Source organism: Belonocnema kinseyi, chromosome 4 (genome assembly GCF_010883055.1).
Source record: "Belonocnema kinseyi isolate 2016_QV_RU_SX_M_011 chromosome 4, B_treatae_v1, whole genome shotgun sequence".
In the NCBI taxonomy this organism is placed as follows: Eukaryota; Metazoa; Arthropoda; class Insecta; order Hymenoptera; family Cynipidae; genus Belonocnema; species Belonocnema kinseyi.
Genome location: NC_046660.1, coordinates 106,690,919 through 106,711,706, shown reverse-complemented (window position 1 = coordinate 106,711,706; position 20,788 = coordinate 106,690,919). Strand labels below are relative to the sequence as shown.

Below are 20,788 nucleotides of genomic sequence, written 5' to 3'. Positions count from 1 at the left end.
CATGTTAAGCCTAACGATATTGAACTTGAAAATATTGAGCCTGTTATGCACTCTTAGCGAACATTTGTATGTGGCACTGATTAAGTTAAGTGTTTGCACAGAGCACCTGAGTATATGTGCACGTTTGGTCATCCGTCATCGGCACTAGAGCACCTTCGAGTTATTCTAGCTTGCACCTCACGTTGTAATCGAACCACCTGATTTCAGGACAGCACTCTGCACTTCTGCGTCGAAAGAGAAGGACGTGCGTTACCGTGGGGAGAACGCTGAAAGGGCCTAACGCTTCGTCAGACAACGTCGCAGTCAACCGAATCAAAAGAAACTAACGCTACCCACAAGAATATACGGAAACTTTTTCACATTCAAGGAAAAATTAGGAAAATCCTTAAATCATTTTTTTTTCTCTATCCACTAATCACCTTCCTTTCTTCCTCCTTTCCTTGTACTCGTCAATTGTGTATTAAGTTGTTCAACACTTCGGCCTAACGCAATCGACTTCATAGACTGATCAGCACACAAAAGACAAGAAGGGACATTCGAAATATAAAAGTAGAGAACAGGATCTGTAACTGAATTTCGTAAAATGTCGAATCGAATGCTCTGGCTCCTTAGCTACGTGGGACTGGGTCTGGCTTTCGCCTTGGGTAATCGGCCATTGAGCGTAGTGCAGGATCAAAAAAGAAATCAAAATCACGGAAAGATGGTAGGGCTGGTGGGTAATTTGGACTCTATGGATGGAAATGCCCTCCACCTCAGGGCGTATCGGTACGATGATTCCCTGAGGACTGCCGTGCGCGATTGGTTTGTTTACGATAGCCAGTCCGAAAATAATCCGCGATCCTCGAAAAGTGTCTCAGGTAATGATGGGGTCACGGAGTCGGCGAGAAATGAGAACGAGTTATTGGATGATTTGTTCTCGACCGCTCTTAAAAATGTGCATCGGAATCATGATGCAAAAAGGGAAGCAGTGCCATTTGTGTACGAGGAGGCGCCGTTTTTTGGCCAGCACCGCACCAGAAAACGACCGGATTTCAAGGATAGAAGAGTACCTGGGTCGGAGGTATACGATTATGTAGAGGCTCCGCTTATCACAAATCGATTTATTCTGGAGAATCGTTTTGATGGCCGGTCTGGTGTCGCGAAATTGTCATTTAAGGAAAGTGGAAATCCGTCTGAGGATTTGACGGATTTGAGCAGAAAAGTTCAGGGAAAAGGAGCTGGGTCAACTTCGAGTTCGATGAACTTGGAGGTGGATAAGTCTCTGGGAAAGAGGAACATGGCTACCTCTGGACATCGGGAGGCGCCGGGTGCACCGCCGCAGCCCCAGCAACAACTTCCTTCGCTACCTGGAGGCGCGAGCATTGCTTCGCAATTTATGCTCAGATCGGCTAGAGGGAATAGGCAGTACGATGTACCGCAGATCGGTGAGTCCAAGTTGATATTTTATTAATTTTATGTATACAATAACTCAAAATAAACTCCGCTGTCACCATGAATTTTTAACTGACAAATGAGACTAGCTGGCTGGGCATCATAGTACAAAAGTGATATCTTGTTGACATATGCTTCATGTTCTCAACGTTCAAAGAAAATAATTTTTTTGATAATAGTTTTCTAAATTGGAAGTGGTCTAAAACTCCGAGCGAATATTTTGGATAATATTCTTTAAAAGACTTATCGCTATCATAACTTTCAGAAAGCCTAAAAAAATGTTGAATCGCATTGTGCTAATACGTACGGAAATTTGTGTCAAATGACACATATTATGGGTAGAATAGTTTTCGATTATTTTATAGAAAAATACATACAGAAAATAGAGTTCTTGTTGACAATTTTAAAAATTGATAATATCTTTTAATTTATTTAACATTATTAAGGTTTGTGAGGTTTATTTTAAAGCGAAGTGACTGCGCTATTTACTAAAATAACCTATAGGGAGTCATTATTCCTGAGATAGTATAGTGATTGTCCTATGTTCTAACACTTCACCTTTGGCAGCCACGCTGGCGCGGGTTCGATTCCCAAAACAGGAAGCGAGGCAGGACATGCTCTCAGAAAGCTTTGCTTGCGTCCCTTAGAATACTACCCCTCAGATACCCTACAGTTAATAATTAACTCTATGGTACAGATGCTAATGACCATGGCAGTCGATGGGGCTATAAACATTCAATAAAAATAAATAAAATAACCTATAGATTTGGCGATTTAGATTATTTCACTTCAAAAGTTTAACCTGGCACCAAATTTAGAAAAGGACGTCGCTAAATATATGTAATAGTTCTAATATATACCGTGTTTACGTTTTCCTCTTAAAATAAACCATATTTTACACTAAAATATTTTTAAGTGCGCATATCTTCTCCGAAATTAGTAAATTTTCGTAACAAATAAAAAAAAACTATTGTTTATTTTACATCTACACAATAATTCCACTTAAAATTAGAATATGCATAAATACTTTTTAAACAAACTTGAAACTAAAACAATTTATGTAATAAATATAAATAATAAGTATGTATAGTAATTTGAAAAGAAGTATTACAAAGGTAAATGTTATAATTTAAAGAATTTAAAGTTAAACGATTAGAGTTGAACTACTTAAATAACTTTGTCGATTTTCAACTAAATTATTCAGGATTTAATCAATAACCTGAAGATAAAATATTTTGTTGTTGAACTTACATAAATCAATTTTTTCACATTCAAAATATGTTAGGCCTATAGACTAAATTTAATTTAAGTTAAAGAGCATTGAAGAGTTTAGTTTCAAATTTACATTCTAAATTATTATTAGAGCAAGCAAAATATGGAAAGAAATATTTAATTATACTTGTAAGTATAATTATTTAATTATTAATGATGGACTTTTTAAAAAAGAAAATATAATTGAATATGAGAAATATTTTAAACATAAAACAATTGTTTATTAAACACATTTTATTTTTTGTAGTACTTTTTTATGTCGCCGTGAATGGATTTCTAACGATTTAAGTATATCCAACTTTAAAAAAATCTTTAATAAAGGAAATCATTGAAAAATCATTTATAATTATTTAAAAGTATAACATTTCTTATAAAATCATTGTTTCTTCTTTTCTACTTGTAAAATTAAATGTTAAATATCAGTTAACATGGTTTTTTAAACAATATGTTTCCTTAACATCATTGAACTCAATTAAAATACGAGTCATTCGACATATATTTTTATACATTTTTCATTAGTGGCTTAGCATTTTCATTAGTGGCTAGGGCAATATTGCTATTCAAAATGGGATTGGGAAAAAATTTCGGTTATTTGAACATGGAAAACTTTATTTATATCTTCTCAATTTTTTGAATTTAATATAATTATTGTTTATTTGAGGGAAGGGACATTTCATAAACTATTGAATGTCACAATAAAAGGAAAGGATTTTTTGTTCAATTACACCAATTGCAAGAACTTGAAGTTGTAATAAAAAAGTTGGATATATTTGAAAACATCTTATCTGTAGGCAAATCAGAATAAAAGTTTAATAAATATATATTTTGGGGAAATTACATAGAAACTGCATGATTCTATGTTTCGTTTATTTTACAAAGATATTTTTGTTACCAAAAATAATATTTCAATTTTTCCAACTTTTTTGTTACAACTTCAAGTTCTTGCAATTCAAAAAGAAATTTTTTATAATTTATGCTCGTAAGCTGTTGCGACACGGTGAAAATAGCTTCCAAATTAGCGCAAGAGCACTGCAAATTGTTGACAATTTCGGAAGTTATTAAAAATTTAAGAAAACATTGAAATTTACACTATTTTGGCAATATCTACTTAGAAACTAGACAAATTGGCTTCACCCTGGGTTTATTTTAAACAGAATTTCGAAAACAATCAACCTTTTAAAGAGATATTTTTTTAGCTCTGGTATAATTAAAATGAAGAGAATTTATGGAGTCATAAAAAAGAGGTGGACAAATACTTTTGGCACCCACTGTATTACACACACACACACACACACACACACACACACACATATTCCAATTTGAAACAAGTCAGGCGGTCCTCACTGTTTACGTTTTGATCCCCACGAAACCAATCCAAGGATATTTGAAGGCAACCCTCGACACTGGACTGAAACCGAGAGTTTGGTGTACTTTTTTGGTCAAAGGTTCGAAACCCTTTGAGCAATATATGAATTCGCTTTTGCTAGGTTTTATGGAAAAACAGTGTCTACTCGTGGAAAATTGTTTAGATTCAAATCTTCTGTGTGAAACTTGGGTTATCAACCTATAAAATAATGCTCTACCGATAACTAGATGTTTAGGTAAATTTTTTAAACAATTAATTATTATTTATGATTATCTTGTCTTATAGTACTGCTCGAAAGTTGCAGGGTTGCAGTGTTTTTTAACTTGAATTAATTATCACCTGACTAAGTAAATAGTTGACAAACAGTTATACTTTTCAGAAAAAAGGACAGCTATTTAGCACAAGTATAGAAAAATATATAGTTATGAAAAATAGTAAGCTGTTTAAACAACTATGTTTGTTATTTTAAGTCGATTATCACCTTATTTTAATTCAAAAATGGACAAAAAGTGGGAAATTTCAGAAAAAAATACAACTATCTAAAATTTTTCTTAGAGAACATTTTTATAAGTAAGAATACATTGTTTGAACATTTATAACTTAAAACTTGAAAGAAAGTTGTATCTGAAAAACTTGCTATAAACAATAATAAATTGTTAAAAAAATTTTTTTAATACATACTTATTGGTGAAAAGTAGCATTTTGTACATTAGAAACAGTTTGTTGTAATAGCAGCCGCAAACCAAATAATAATTAGTGCCAAAAACTCGTGAAACCCTTTTTTTTTTACTTGAGAGGGCTTTTTGGGCCTTATAAAACAAGCTTATGGGGGTGAAATTCAAAAAGTAATTTTTGATTCGTATTCTATGGTTAATTTTTGCACAACCGTAATGTTTCTACATTCTACACTGAGAAAACTATAGCGCATGAATTACAATATATACCGTAATTCCTGCGCTCTATATCGTAATTATCGCATTATAATAGTGCAACATCGTGATATCTTACAATGCAAATTTTTACATTATATACCGCATAATTGTGCAATCTTTAACGTAAGAATTTAATTTTATTACGCTATCACATTGTGTTTCTTCATTTCTGATCTCGCGAGGGTTCGAGTAGTGAACAAGCGATCATAGGAAAATTTAAAGATAAGGTTTACATCGATTCCAGTTGAAAGATTCACCGCAACAAAAATTAACCTTGCCAGATAAACTTGACATGAATCGAAGATAATTCCCGATTTTTAATCCCTCCTGGATAATCTTTGTCAGTCATTTCGGAGCAAATATATCAGTAAACAAATTTTTTCGTGTTATTTGTTGCTGATTCTACATGTTTTATGGAAATTTCCTCACTTCAGCGTGACGCAATAGACGAGATCAGAATTATTCTCGTAACCTCCGTGAAACTTTCGCCGAAATATGTTTAATGTTTAACCGTTGTAAGTATAACCTGCAGTAAATTTTAACTTTTTTCTTTCATTGTTTTAAATCTGGTGTCCAGATTTATAGCTTGAATTCACTCATACTTTGCCTTTTTCCCATTGCTGCTAAGGACGCCGTGGTAGACGACAGCAAACAAATTTAACTTAATTTTTTTCTGTGATATTAGTGCATTATAATATCGTACAAATGTCCGGGTCCGGCTTTTACGTTATCATGATGCTCTTTCTTGCAATATAGAGGTTTTGCGATATCATTGTGCGAAATCTTTTTCTCCGTCTAGATTTAATACATTGGTTCTGTTATATTTCTGCGATAATTAATTTTAATGAGTTTAAAAAATTAAATTTTCGGAAGGCTATTCGGAATACTCACTTGCAATTTCTGACATTTTCAGTTAAAAATTAATTAACAAATTTGAAGTTCTATTCAATTTTTCGTCGATTTAAAATATGTTTTAAAATTGTATGAGTTCATAGAATGAACAGTTTTTAATTTTGCGTATAGCAAGAATAAGTAATTAGTTTTACCCAAAAAATTTATTTTCAAAGTAGCTAGAGATTTCTTTTTAGTGAATGCGACTCGTGACACTGATCGAATAATGACGTCAAACAGGTAGGTGCGAGGGTCCTAGAGGGAAAATTTCCGATCGAAGTAGAACGGTCGCTTCACTCGGTCACCACGTTTAGTAATTACTATAGACTTTGGGAAGTATGCTCTTGGGGAAACTATCTGTCGATAATTTTAAAAGCCTCTCAGCATTTAACCAACGTTCTTATGTAGCTTGAGAATTTAACTTTATTCATACATATGCCAGAAAATGAAGTGTATTTAAACATTGAAATACGTAAGAAAGGAAAAATCTTTTAATTTATTTTCTGGGTATTGCAAGCGCCAACTGGTGTGGCATATAGTTTGAATCTAGGGGGCGCAATCGTAGAAATGTCAGAACACGACCTCTTCAGAAGAGTGTTTGCTGCATACATGTATGTATGTACCGGGAGCGAAATCATATTCGCTGCAACAAAAACACTCTTTTCCACCTTAAGCGTTTGAAATATCCTTTGATCCAAGCCTCTACTATTTTTCTTTTCTTAGTTTGCTCTTTTTCTCCTGATGAATTTTTTTCGAGAGAGAAGTTTAATTATTTTCTTGTGGTTTTTACCAAAGCTCGTATATAGAAAATAGAATTTTTTAAAAGTGATTTATTCTTGGTTGTTTCGAAATTATTTCACGGTAAGTTAAAAATAGAAAGTGTACATTTTTCCGGAACCCACAAAACTTGTGTTTGGTATTTATCTTTAGTTTTCGTCAATTGTTTTTCAGTAAAAGTGAACTTGAAGTAAAGTGAAGAAGTTACGTAATTAACTCCCTGAAATTGTATGCTTACTTTTTATAAAAGAAGATGGTGACAATTCGTCAGAAAAAGATGAATAAAATTTACGATTTCGTTTTTTAATTATTCAGTGCTTTGTTTGGAAAGTTGATGATCTCGTTGGCTTTGAAATATTGAAAGTCGAAACAATTTTGACTTGGAAAAGTTTGAGAAAGTGATTTAAAAATAAAGTCAGAAAAGGGAAGGGTTGATTAAGAAGTCAAACCCTCGATATTTCGTGTCCTTCTCCAATCCTATTGCACGCTCTCTTTTCCATAATTCATTCACTTTTAAAATATATTTTTTATTTTATATTAAGGGGAAGCTGGCAACTGGTAGAGGGATTTGGAACCTCTCCCTCGCTCTTTCCAATCCACCCTTTCTCCTTGTTTCATTTTTTCCAGTTACATTCTTCTTTTACTTGTAGCATACATTTTATCATTTTATATTAATGGGGGCTTTAAAAGGGTGATTTGGAACTCATTTTTCGCACATTTTTTATTTTGAAATATATAGAAGTTTCGAATTTCAGTTCAGTGGATGCTGAAACTAATATAACGGATTAAAAAAATTATGTTTATGCTCAGAGTTTTGAGAAAAATAACTAAGTTTCTTGAATCCTTTTCTTTATTTTTCTTTATGGAGTAGAAAAAATAGATTGAGAAGAGAAGTGTTATTTCCCAATTTTAACCTTTAAAAACTATCTTTAGAATAGAAGTTTGAGAGTAAACAACTATTACGGAGAAATAAATGTTAATGATTCAATCAATTTTCTCTAAGTTTCTATATTTATTGTTATCAATATTACAGATTTCATTTATTTAATTATAAATAATTAAATAATTTAATTAATGGCATTTTTGTATTCAATACACCGTAAAACAGGATAATTTCGAACATGTGGGGTAAATTCGGAATTCCTAAATTGATAGTTTGAATTACTTAAGGGACTTTAAACCAGAATTTGGAACTAGAATTTGGAACCAGCTAAAGCCTTATCTGTTACCAAGATATTGATTAAGATCCCCTTAAGTAATTTAAAATATCAATTTAGGAATACCCGAATTTACCCCACATGTCCGAAATTACCCCGTTTGACGGTACCTGAATGGTACTTATTGAACTAATCTATATTGATGAACATGTCTTCGTTGATAACATTTGTACATAGACATACACTTCGAAAATTTTCTAGCTACCACAGTATACACGTGGAATCGTAGTTCAAGCACTTAACGGAATATACACAACACTTTACTTATCTCTAAATCAAAACTTACACTAGCAAAGAAGTATATACGTGCACTACTATTCCTTTATGAATCATGTCAAGTCAGCGTGCATTTTCCTGATAATCTAAGTTGATTACTATTATTTCCTGGAAATAGTTGAAGTAGTTCCATATTCTGCATTAAAAGAGTCATTTATTTTAAGATAAAATCAAGTTCGGGTTATTTATATAAAAATCAATTTCAATTTTTCCTAACGAATTTTTACCATTTTCTTTTATAAAAGGCGATAGTTAGAACTTTCATAGGGAACTCGTAATCGCACAGTGCTCTTATATTTAAAAAGAAGGCCGTGTCTACGTGTACCGACATTATGGTACAAATAGCCGGATTTTTTCATCACGAATAGAGGAGCTGGGAAATGGGGTATTTTACCGTAATTTCGTTATGAACATCCGGAGTTTTCTTTAGACATGCCCACAGTTGTACCGAAATTTTGACACACGTATACACTTCCTAAAAATAAATTCTTATTTTTCAGAGGCTGGCTAGTATTACGGAATGTTCTAGTCACTGAATTTCGCAAAAAGTTTATAAGCGAAAATGTAAAATTTCTTGAAATTACTCAAATCAATTACAGTGAACCCTAGAGATAGGGCCCCCTGATAGAGTTCCTCCGAGAATTGACGCCGCGCCGCAGGTAGGAGAGAAAGGAACTGCGCGGGGTGAGTGGCGGTCGTTCAGGCGTGAACAAACAAAAGCGGTTTCTACGAAACGGCCCTCTATCTGGGTAATTCCCCACCAAGGTCAGCCCCAAAATCAGCCCAGTCTCAGAGTTTCACTGTAGTTATTGTTCAAATAATGTAATATATGATTTTATATGGTAATAACTCGTTATAACGTCATATTTATGGTTTTAGTGAAATAAGCTGCATTTGATACTCTGAACAAATTATAAATTTCTACTAAACACTAGGTTCAAGATGTTTCTTCATAAATAACTTTAATTTTATGTCTGGTAGGACAAAAAAAAATTGAGTGCAATATGTAGAATTATTTTAAGACTGCATTTTATCTACCGATGCACCCTGAACTATATACGAAAACTCGAGAAAAATTATAACCTTCCTCTAAATGTTCGATTCTTGAATTTTATTTTCGGTAATGCTGCATCTCTTTCGAAGCCGGAAAAAGTATCTTCCTAACATTCTTATCCAATGACTGCGTTTTATCCGTCCAGGCATCCTAAACTGTTTATGAAAAAGGACGTAAAAAATTGATAACTTTCCTCAAAAAGTCCGATTCTTAAATTTTCCTAAACTGATTACCTGTAATCGATTTTGAAAAAATCGAGAAAAAATAGATACATGAACAATTTTGGAAAGTATTCTGATTTTCTTCTAAATTTCCGGTTTTCAAATTTTCTTTTACTTATCACTTGTATTTTATTTCAGAGTGCGTGGGTGGTAAATACGCAGTCTTCCGGAAAGGATATTTGGATGAAAGTTTTTTTGTGTTATTGGATATCGAGTACAATTAACTGGTGAAAGGAAATTTGAGAATCAGACATTTAAAGGAAAGTTAGGATTTGTTTAGACTCTTTATGTGTACATTTTAGAGTGCGTAGATAGAACAAAATGCAGTCTTCCGTGAGGGATATTCCGATGCTATTTTTAGTATTGGCCGAAATCGTGTGCAAGTAAATATTTTAATAAAATTCGAGAACCGAACGTATCGAGGAAAATTAAAAGTTTCTCCTAATTTTTGTGTACTTTTCAGAGTGCATGCGGAGACAAAACACAGTCTTCCAATATTATTATCAATTTTTGTTAGTATTTCCTGACAAAAAATAAAAGTAATTATTGAAAGAAAAATTTGAGAACGGAGTGTTTAGTGGAAAATTATAATTTTCTCTGAATATCAAATATAGATTATTTCATTAAAATACTAAATTTAATATTATAATGAGCTATTATCATATTAAATTATACATTCTTTTTACAGTAATTTAACATACAAAATTTATTTGAGTAATTTAAAAGAATTGTATATTTTGGTTTATAAACGAAATGTTTTTACCGTAAGAATAATAATCGGTTGTGTGTTGCGTTGGTGCTAGTAGTATTGCGGAAATTTCCATAATCTGAACGACCTAGAAATAGGTTAGCTGTACGGAAAATTCCATAATACTATAGATAGGATGCTTTATTTAATGACAACATTATCCCGTATTATGATTAGGTTTTTATCCATAATATTACACTCATTATCTTCGATTACTAATTCCGAAATTGCTTCATTGATAAAATGTATTCACCTTAATGATTCTATGCATTTATTGAACTTTTTTTTTCATTAACGTAAATGGATTCTGTGAAATTCACCCGACCTCTTTTACATGAAATATAATGCTCGAAGGTGAGAACAAGCTGAAAGATTTAAATCATAAACAAAAGCAGTTCTAAGCTTTAAGAAAATGAATTAGAAAATTAAAATGAAATTTGTACCGAATTAATAAAGTAATGCAACTCAGCGGACACGAAATTGAAAGACGTTTTTAGAACGTCTTAAAGACATTTTTAGGACGCCAGGTGTAAAAGACGTTCTTAGAACGTCCAAAAAAAAAACGTTTGAGGTCAGCCCAAACAACGTCCAATGTTCCAAATACACTCTATACATGTTTTTGGAACATTGCGTGTTTTTAGAACGTTGTTTGGCCTGACTTAGGGCGTTTTTAGAACGTTCTAAAAACGTCTTGGGACATTCGTGTCAACTTCGAATATTCAAACTTAAAAGTTGTAATTGATTTTGGATCAGAATTGACGTTATTAAAATGAAAATATGTGAAAAGGGACAACCTGACTACCCGCGTGGAAAAATGTCCGGGCAGTCTGGTTACAGGTCTGGCCCAGGTCTGGATTTATCTAGACCGTCTAGTGTGGAAGAACTGATCTGGCTCAGGTCTGACACCAGCCTGGCTCAGGTTTGACTTTATCTAGACCGTCTAGTCTGGAAGGCCTGCCTGAGGCTAGCCAGAAAAAACGTTATACTTTTGGCCAGGCCCAGGCCAGACCGTCTGGTCAGCGCCAGGGCTCAAAACCTGGCGATCTGGTCTGGGCGAGGCCAGCGCCAGAACATTTCTCCACACGGGTAGATATATGTCGCATAAATCGTGACCTTTCGAGGTAATTATCGCGTGAAGTAGGTGGTATAATTGAAGCGATAAAAGTACCTACAAATTTTCAAGTAACGTCACGGATGATAAATGTCAATGGTAGAAATAAAGAGAAGGGAAAAAAGAAAATAGAATAATCGTCAACAGTAACGGTTGGTTTCGTTGGCACCATGAGATCGTAATTGTAAATAATATATATCAGAGGCAACTCGTGGTCCGCCTTTTAATGTATGGTTGCCATGAAAAGGGAGCAGTGAGTACGATGCATTGACTAATTGAACGCTTCTTGAACTTCAAATTAAGTCGAATTCGAAATATGTGGGAAACTAACAATTGCATACTGCCAAGGGCCAATTTCGTGAATAACTACCTTCAGTGACACTGATTGAAGTGCTTCTAATCATTCTCTCTCTACAAATGACAATGAAACATTGATATATTTTCACAATGTTACTTTACGTAAAGCCAGGTACTCTTTTTTTAAAAGACGCAGCAAAAAAGCTTACGTTTGTTACAGAAAAGTTTAGCAACACGTTATATTAGGCCTTTTTTTAGCTTAAATCTAGAGTTGAGCCATTTTTTTCTTGAAAATAAATCCTGTTGCTTAAAACAAAAGCTTCTTTCGTAAAAAAGCGTTATGTTCTATGAAGAATATGTAACAAATTAGACAAAAAGTACTTAACACACGAACATCGTTGGAATTTAAAATATTTTCCAAATGTGGTATCTGTTTGTATTGCTAAATGTAGAAGATTAACCAAATTTAAGGAAACATGCAGAAAAAAGGTTCTTCGGTTTGAAAACAATGTGGATCCAAGAAATGTATGCATTGATATACGGTCGAAGATAAATTTATTTGATTGAAACAAATTTCTTGACTATTTAAAATAATTAGAATATTTTACAAACTGGATAGTTGGTCCATTTTTTCAGTGTGGTTTATTTTTTTCACAGAGGTGCCTTTCCCCTCCCTATACGAGATGTTTTAAGGGGAAAGGTCTTTGTCGAACATTGTATCTGTGATCAGCCCGAGGGGAGTCTTCGCGCCCTTACGGCACGTTCTAAAGGGTTAACGGTGTGATTAGCATTATTTCTGTGACCATTTACAGGTGTACTCTCCCCCTGCTGTGAGACTTTGGAAAGGGCTAGCAGTGTGGCGAACATTATTTCCGTGATCAATCACAGGGGTGCTTTCTTGCACCCCCCACTCCCAACAAGACGTTTACCAGGGTTAGGTGTGCGAGGATCATAATTTTTGCGATCAGTCACAGGGGTGCCTTCCAGCCCCTAGGAGACGTTGGAACGGGTATTACAAGTGTGAATAATACGTTATTAAATTTCAAACTTGGTGATTTCAATTAAATATAATTGAATTAACAAATCATGATAAATATAATTATTTTTTAAGTACTAGTCTGAGTGTTTCAATAATAAGAAAGCAATATTTTGGCATTTCAGAAATGGAAAAGTAAAAAAATCACAGGTAGTGCTATACGCCCTTACCTTCACCAGCTCCTCCTTCCCCTGTGACTAAACCCATTAGTATTTTTTTAAGAACTTACCTTTCGTGATTTCGATATCAGTAAATTAATTGATTTCTAAAATGAACACCTTAAGTTAAAAAATTAAGAAAGTTACCAATTTTAAAGATTCTTACAACAAGAAATGTTAAACCTTCTACTACCATGATGTAGTCCATTAAAAAATTTTTTTAATTTGCAAAAAAAACTAATTCTGAAAATCACTTGTTAGATGAAAGAAAGGACGTCTGTTTTATCTGGGGTCTTTAGTTTCGAGTCACGATTTCGAGCGTTTTTTGAAAATGTACTGCACAGAAATTACAGATGATAACTGGAAACGTTATTTTTCTATTTATTGATGCGTTCTTCGACTGCGAAAAAATGTGATATACAAAAAATTGTTCCTGCAGCCGCGACCTTGAAGCGTTCTTGAGCATGCTTTTGCAGAAATGTAACTATCGAATGGGTGGTAAGACTTCGGCTATTTAGACTGCTTGAAAGAAAAGTGAAATATGGATTTAATAATAAAAAAAACATTAGCTGAGCAAGGACACAGGGGTTTTCGGAAATTCGAGATCTCTCAAAATGACTTTAAAGCTGACTTTATTAAAGAAAAATTTTCCAGCTATTTCTTTAAGCTTATGAAGGCTGCAGAAAATAAATAACAATATCTTCAGAAAAGCTGGTGTCCTGACCTAACTACATATCTGCTGACCAATTAAAAAAATTGCGCTCTATTAAAAATATTGCTATTCGAGGTCTTCCCAAAACTTTTTTAAAAGACGACTTTTGAGAAAACGCGTTTAAACATAAATGAAGGAATAAATCAATAAAACATTATTAAAAAAACTTACGATTTAATCGGCTATGCCAGGACCACGAACGGCTTCCTTGAACGCGTTACACTACTTATAAATATAAATAAAGTGATTTCCCTGAAATCCTTTAGAGGGAATATTTCTAATAACTTCTAGATTTGAAATCTGCGCAAAAATCGATTTATTGTAACCTAGAAACTACAAGACCCCCTTAACAATTAATATTATAACATAGCTGTACGTAAGAGCCTGAACAACAAGTAGGTAAAATAATTGGAAATGCCATAAAGGTAATAATCGCTTGATCAATTATCACACAATTGTAGTCAGATCAACACAATTATTTGACGAATATAAGTTGAAGCGTTAACGCTTGTTTCGCTCCAGAAATCAATATTGTCCTGCGTCAACTTGTTGGACAAATTGTCGGGCTATTTGCATTTTTTATGAGAAGTAATTCTCTCGAGTGTGTTGGCGTTTCTCTTTCCTTTCTATATTTCGATTAAAATTAAATTGATTTGCTATTTATATAATTAAAGAAACATTTTTTAAAAACTGAATTTCTTTTTTAATTCAGATTAAATCAAGAAATAATGCCTAATATTTTACATAAGGATGAAATCAAATATAAATTGACGTTTAACCTATTTTTTAAATTTGAAACAACACCGATACATGCATTATGATCCACTCTCTATCCATGAACTCTCTCAAAAAAACATTACCCTGTAAAGATATTGGTAACCCTCAGGCACGTTTACTTCCAGTTTGAGGCAGACTTCCAGCCATCAACTGCTTTACAAATTTAAAAAGTTGTCTACCCAGAAGTCCTTAATCCGATATTCAACGGCTTTTGCATTTATTACAGAACTAACTTTTCTCTGTGTGTAATATTCCGCTCGTGTCCTTATGTCAAATTATAAAGTTCTTAAATTTATTGGTTCATTTATTATCATAGACTTAGCTGCCATTTTGTGCAGTGGAATTGTATTATTTGACCCTACTCTCATGAAAAACCAAGGAGGAAATTGCCAAGACTCACCATTAGCCTAATATTGCCACCACTGTTGATGGTCATTTTTGACTTCCAATCAGCCCCATGCATCACCCCCACTTTTCTGTTTTCTTACGATCCGGAGGGGAATTGTCGGTTAAACTAATCCAACGGATGGCGCCACAAAAAGTAAGTCTGTCTTTTTCATTGAATTGCATTAAGGAAAAGCCAATATAATTAAAAACTTGATGCTGTTTGCAAATAAACAAAACAAAAAATAGATGAAAAAATAAGTATAACTATTACTAATTATTAAAAAAATGAAATAGTCATGAAAATATGCAGTTTGATATGAATAAAATTTAATTTTGAGATACATTTTGAAAGCAGTTCGAACTTTATATTTGTGTGATTTATTTTGCTCATATTATTGATTTTATTATTTGTTAAAGTTAAACAAAATTATTGTTTGTTAAAATTATTAATGTAGCTAATGAAAAAATTAATAATATTAAATACCTCAATGACAAAATATTTAAAACATATACATGATCAGAAGAATTAATAAAAAATGCATGACGTATATTGTATATTGAGGGAAGAATTTGGTAAAAAGTTAATGAAAAGACAAATAAATGAGAAAGAGGATTTAATATTATTTAATATAATGTATATATTTATTTCAATTGAACCGAATATCATATATACATTTATATAGTGCAATCATTTATTTGTTGCTTAATATTGAAAGCTTTTTTCTCGCTGCATTCAACCCCTAATAATTTTATTTAAAATTTTTTATTTAAAAGAGAATTTGAATTAAATAGTTAAATTAAATAGTAATTATATCATTGCAAACCTTATTTCTAAAATGAACATACTATAAACTATTTAACTCTATAAACAAACGTACCGTACTCATGACGAAGTGAAGGTGGAAATTCACTTTTTTTGTTCAGCTTGACGCTCCGAACTTTTGTCTTCTCTATTTGTTTATTAATAATTTTTGTACTCAAAGCATGGAAAAACGGAAATTTTGTATATAACAATTTTTTACGCTCTGATAACTGTCCAGAAAAACTTTATATTGTCTAAAATTAATATTTAGGGACTCATAAAATACAAATAATTTGTTTATCATTCCATTTATTTGTTAGAAACAAATTTGATTAACAAATATTCTTATTTTCTGTAAAATTTTTTGGTGTTAAAGAAATTCAAAATTTTGGCCCTTTCGCATAGAGATTTTTTTTTACACTGAAAATATTTTAAGCTGTTGAGCGAATAACTGGTAGTCACAAAAGTATGTAAGAAGTTAACAATAACCATTGTTATGAATAATTCTCGTGACAAAATGTTCAAATATAAGGTTTTATCAAAATTTGTATTTTCTTTAATCGTCACAATAGCTACGGATATTCCTAAAAAATGTATCTTTGATCATATTTAGTGGGATATAACAACTTACATGTTTATAAACAATTTACATAAAAAATGTCCTAATGTTGGCAGCATCACTCGGAAAAAGTTCGGTTTTCAATCGTAATAGATTGGAAATGAATCATAACACTGCATGCTAAGATTCACTCAATACAAAATCTTTTGACAATAACCCACCGACTTGGCCATCAAAGAAAATTTAAATTTGATAAAACCTTAAGTTTAAATATTTTGTCAAAAGAATTGTTAATAAGAGTGGTTATTGTTAACTCTTCTAATATTTTTGTGACTAGCAGTCATTCGTCCAATAGCTTAAAACGTTTCCAGCGCAAAAAAATGTTCTATGCGAAAGAGCAAACATTTTAAATTTGTTTATCTAATTTGTTTGAAAAATTTTAAATTGTTATATTTTATCAAATATTATTAAATATTTATTATTTTAAGGAATACCCGAAGTCGTTTTGGCCATTGAAGGAAATTATAATTTGTAAAATCTCAAATTCTAATATTTTGACACAAAAATTGTTTATCACAGTGGTTATTATGAACTTTTAAATTATTTTTGTTATTAAATGTCATTATTACAATAATGGGAAGCACTTTTAGCAAAAAGAAAATTTTTTCACCGATAATAAGACATTGTTCATACTTTGACTGGAAAAATTATTAATAAAAAAATAAAGACAAATTTCGGAGAGTCAAGATCTATAGAATTTAATTATCTTTAACTTAAAACAGAAACATTCAAAATCGCAAGAAAATTGAAGGCTTTGGACATTTTTTAATGAAAAAAGTGCAATTTCCTCTAACTGCGCGTCATGAGTACAGTGCGTTTGTTTATAGATTTTAATAGTTTATAGTCTGTTTATTTTAGAAATGAGGTTTGCAATAATATAATTAACTATTTAATTCAAAATCTCCTATAAATTAAATTTTTTTAATAAAATTATTAGGGACTGAATGCAGCGAGAAAAAAGCTTTCAAGATTAAGAAACAAATCAATTATTGAACTGTACAAATGTATATATGATGTTTGGTTCATTTTTTGAATAAATATATACATTATATTAAATCCGTTTTTTGATTTATCATTCGTGTCATTGACTTTTTTTCAAAATGATTCCCTCAGACATTTTAATTATAATTACCACTACTTTTTAAAAATATTTCCTTCAAAACTTGAAATTTTTAAGATTTTAAAAGAACAAAGATTCTTTACTTTACAACTTAAGTTGCAGTCTCACATAGTCTAATTATTATTATATTTATATTGGATATAAGTAATATAGTTTTCATTAATTCTTCTGATCATGTATATGTTTTAAATATTTTTGTCAATGAGGTCTTAAATATTTATAATTTTTTCATTACCTTTATTAATAATTTCAACAATAAATAATTTTGTTTAACTTTAACAAATAATAAAATCAATAATATGAGCAAAATAAAACACAAAAATATAAAGTGCGAACTGCTTTTAAAATGTATCTCAAAATTAAATTTTAGTCATATTAAACTACATATTTTCATGACTTTTTCTTTTTTGAAATAATTAGTGATAGTTGCTCTTATTTTTTTCATATATTCTTTTTTATTTATTTGCAAACAGCATCAAGTTTTTAATAATTTTTGCTTTTTCTTAATGCAATTCAATGAAAAAGACAGACCTACTTTCTGTGGTGTCATCTGTTGGCTTAGTTTGACCGTCATTTCCCCTTCGGATCGTAAGAAAACTACTACTACATACACATACACGTTCGAGGCAGGGGGCTGCTTCCAATATTGGGCCGATCGTACATTTCCCATTGAGAATTTCTTCCAGACTTTTTCAGGCCTGAGATTCTCAAAAATAAGTGGATAGGACCAGAGTTATTGACCTAAATTTTGATTATCAACAAAAGAAAATTTAATAAAAAACTTGTTTTATTCAGGCATAGTTGAAAATTGAATATAGATAGTAATTAATGAATATAGATAGTAGTTACGGAACTCTTTCTTGCAGAATTTTCTTCTGGGATGATGTTTGGGTATTTTTGATAAACAATTAAAAAATTGTGGGAGCGCTTTTTTCAGAAAAGTATTTTTATTCTTGCTTTTTAATTTCTGAAGTACGAATATAAGGGGCTTCTTTCTGCTTGAAAGCTAAGTAAAAAATTATTATTAAATTTTCTTCCAAAGTGAAAACTGTATAATCTACAGAGTATTTTGTATATTTAAAAAAACCCTTTATCACCGAAAAAGTTGTAATAATATTATTTTAATCACTGGTTAATTTCAGGATGTTGTTAAAGTATGCTTGGATGATTTTAAAAATTAAAAGAATAAAAAGCCTCACATTCTGAAAATAATTTTTGGACCAAAATTTTGTATTGGGATTTTGATCTTTGATATTCCTGTAAATTTGTTAAATCTCTTGAATTTCTTTAGAATCATTTAAAATAACTTAAAATCTTTAAAATCCTTCAAAATTGTGTACGTTCTTTCATAACACTTGACAATTGTAAACATCTGTTAAAATCTTCAAATAATTTGAAATCCTACGTTTAGTAAATAAATCAATCATTCCTTGGTAGCTTCTATATTTGTTGGATCACTTCTTTTAATATTTCGACATTACTTATTTCTGTATATCGCTTCTTATAATAGTTTTTCTAGAATTGCGAAAACTGATAAGAATTTAATTAGGAGAGTCTTATTATAGGCCTGTAATAATTTCCTTATAATTTTTTCGCAAGGTGGGTCTGACGACCATAACAGTAAGTTGCGAACCTGTTGAACCGTTTTCAAATTCTAGTCTGGCTTTTTTGTAATAATAATTCTTCTTCCTCGCTCCGCAATAACTAGTAACTTTTTTATGTTAGAAAATAGTTGAGGTATTTTATTTTGTTTCATTTTCGCATTTTGTTGCGTATTCTTAGCTCCTCCTTTTTCCTTTTAAGTCATTAGAAACTTTGTTTTCATTCCAGAGTGTCTTGTAGTTGACTTATTTTTCTAGTTTCACCCGTCCACATCAACACATCATATTCAGAATCATTGGCCCATTCTCTCTTTCTTTTTTAAGTTCTTTCTTTTTTATCTTTTTATAACTTTATCTCTTAACTCTAATTACAGGACAAAATAAATTAGGATCAATGTTATACATGAATTTGCTTAGCTTAAATGAGAAAATACTTTCCTCAGTTTATACTTAGCTCTGCATTTGTGTTAAATCCTTTGTTCATTCTCCATTATTCTGGTACGTATTAATTTTTCTTAAATTATTATAGTTTCTTAATACTTTTGCATTGAATTTTATTTGGATTTACTTAGTTTTATTCAGTATTTTATTATAAGAAAAATGACCGCTTTAACAAACCGATACTCCCCAGTGACTGGAACATTATATTAGTCTGTTATACAAATTTATCTCTCTGACGCGACTGTAATGATAAAATTCTGCAAGGAAAATTGTTGGAAAAAGTATACTTATTATACGACTAAATCGATACGAAGATTGATCGCCCTAGCATATTGCTCGTAATGATGTTCAAATTGAACAAAGATGGAGGAATGTGTAGGTAACAGAATATCGAGGAGCATTTCAATGAGAATCTTTTAATCGAGATTAAGCTTCAACAACTCCTTGACGTCAGTAAAAAATAAAATTAGACCATAAGTTTATTTTATGCAAAAAATGTTTTTCGAAATTTTATTATGCGCACTATTCTTGTTTACACTTTGTGTTAATTAATTCCTTCAAATAATTCATTGAAATTTAAATTACAATGCAACACATATTTCTTAAATTTAAACTATTGTTAGGTCTACAAATTTTTTTATTATAAGAAAAATGTTGTAAAATATTAGAAGCTTATCGGCAGAAATATTTTTTCTGGAAATTAACAGAGTCTGAAGCTATGTTAACGCAAAGCAATAAACAAGTGCAACCAAATTAACTGATACTTTCTGCTATTCTGAATCTAAAATTAGGACAAGAAAAGCATATTTCGTTGAGAAAAAGGTGAAATTAGTCCAAAACAAAATTTATATAGGATTTACTAAAGTCCTTGTGACGAGTAGGTCACGTTACCAGATTCCTACCTTAACGCCACTTTTTTTATTTCCCAACTTATTTTCACACGAAGCGCCACATCGAGTTTAAAATTTGGGATACTAAATAAGAAGCACACTGAAAAAAAATGGTTTAGCTGTTCCAGCTAACCGTTCAGTTGGATTTAGTCTTCCAAGAAAGTATAGCTGTGTCACCTAGATTTCTAGCTATTTTAGCTAAGTTTGCCATCTAGAAATTATCTAGCTAATTTACATACATAATTTCTATATGGCAAATTCAGCTAAAAGAGCTAGAAATCTAGGTGATACAACTATATTTTCTTGGAAGAGGAAATATAGCTAAACCGTTTTTTTTTCAGTGAACTAAGAAACGTGGGTCTGGTCCTAAATTTCAATAATGATGAAAAAAGCTACAAAAAATATTCACAACAAAAAACTTTTTTCATAATTATACAAATTTAGGACGAGACCCATCATTCTTCGTGCTTCTTGTTTAGTATCACAAATTTTCAAATCGATGTGACTCTTCGTGTGATTATAAGTTAGGAAATAAAAAAAGTTTCGCTATCGTACACGGTAAAAAAAATTGAGCTGTGACAGGGATATTATTCCTTATTATAGCCAAACATTTAGCTGAAAACGAACGAAGGAATTTAGAAAGATCCCTGGA

The 20,788-nt window shown here is 31.5% G+C and overlaps 1 protein-coding gene across 1 annotated transcript in view; it reads left to right on the top strand.

Annotated features, from left to right (window-relative positions):
- Positions 1–544: 544 nt before the first annotated feature.
- Positions 545–20,788, top strand: part of LOC117171791 — a 163,610-nt gene continuing 143,366 nt past the window's right edge. The window contains exon 1 of the mRNA XM_033359401.1: positions 545–1,424. Within this exon, the coding sequence (XP_033215292.1) occupies positions 584–1,424 (841 nt within the window). The 5' untranslated portion in view covers positions 545–583. The remainder of the gene's footprint in view (positions 1,425–20,788) is intronic.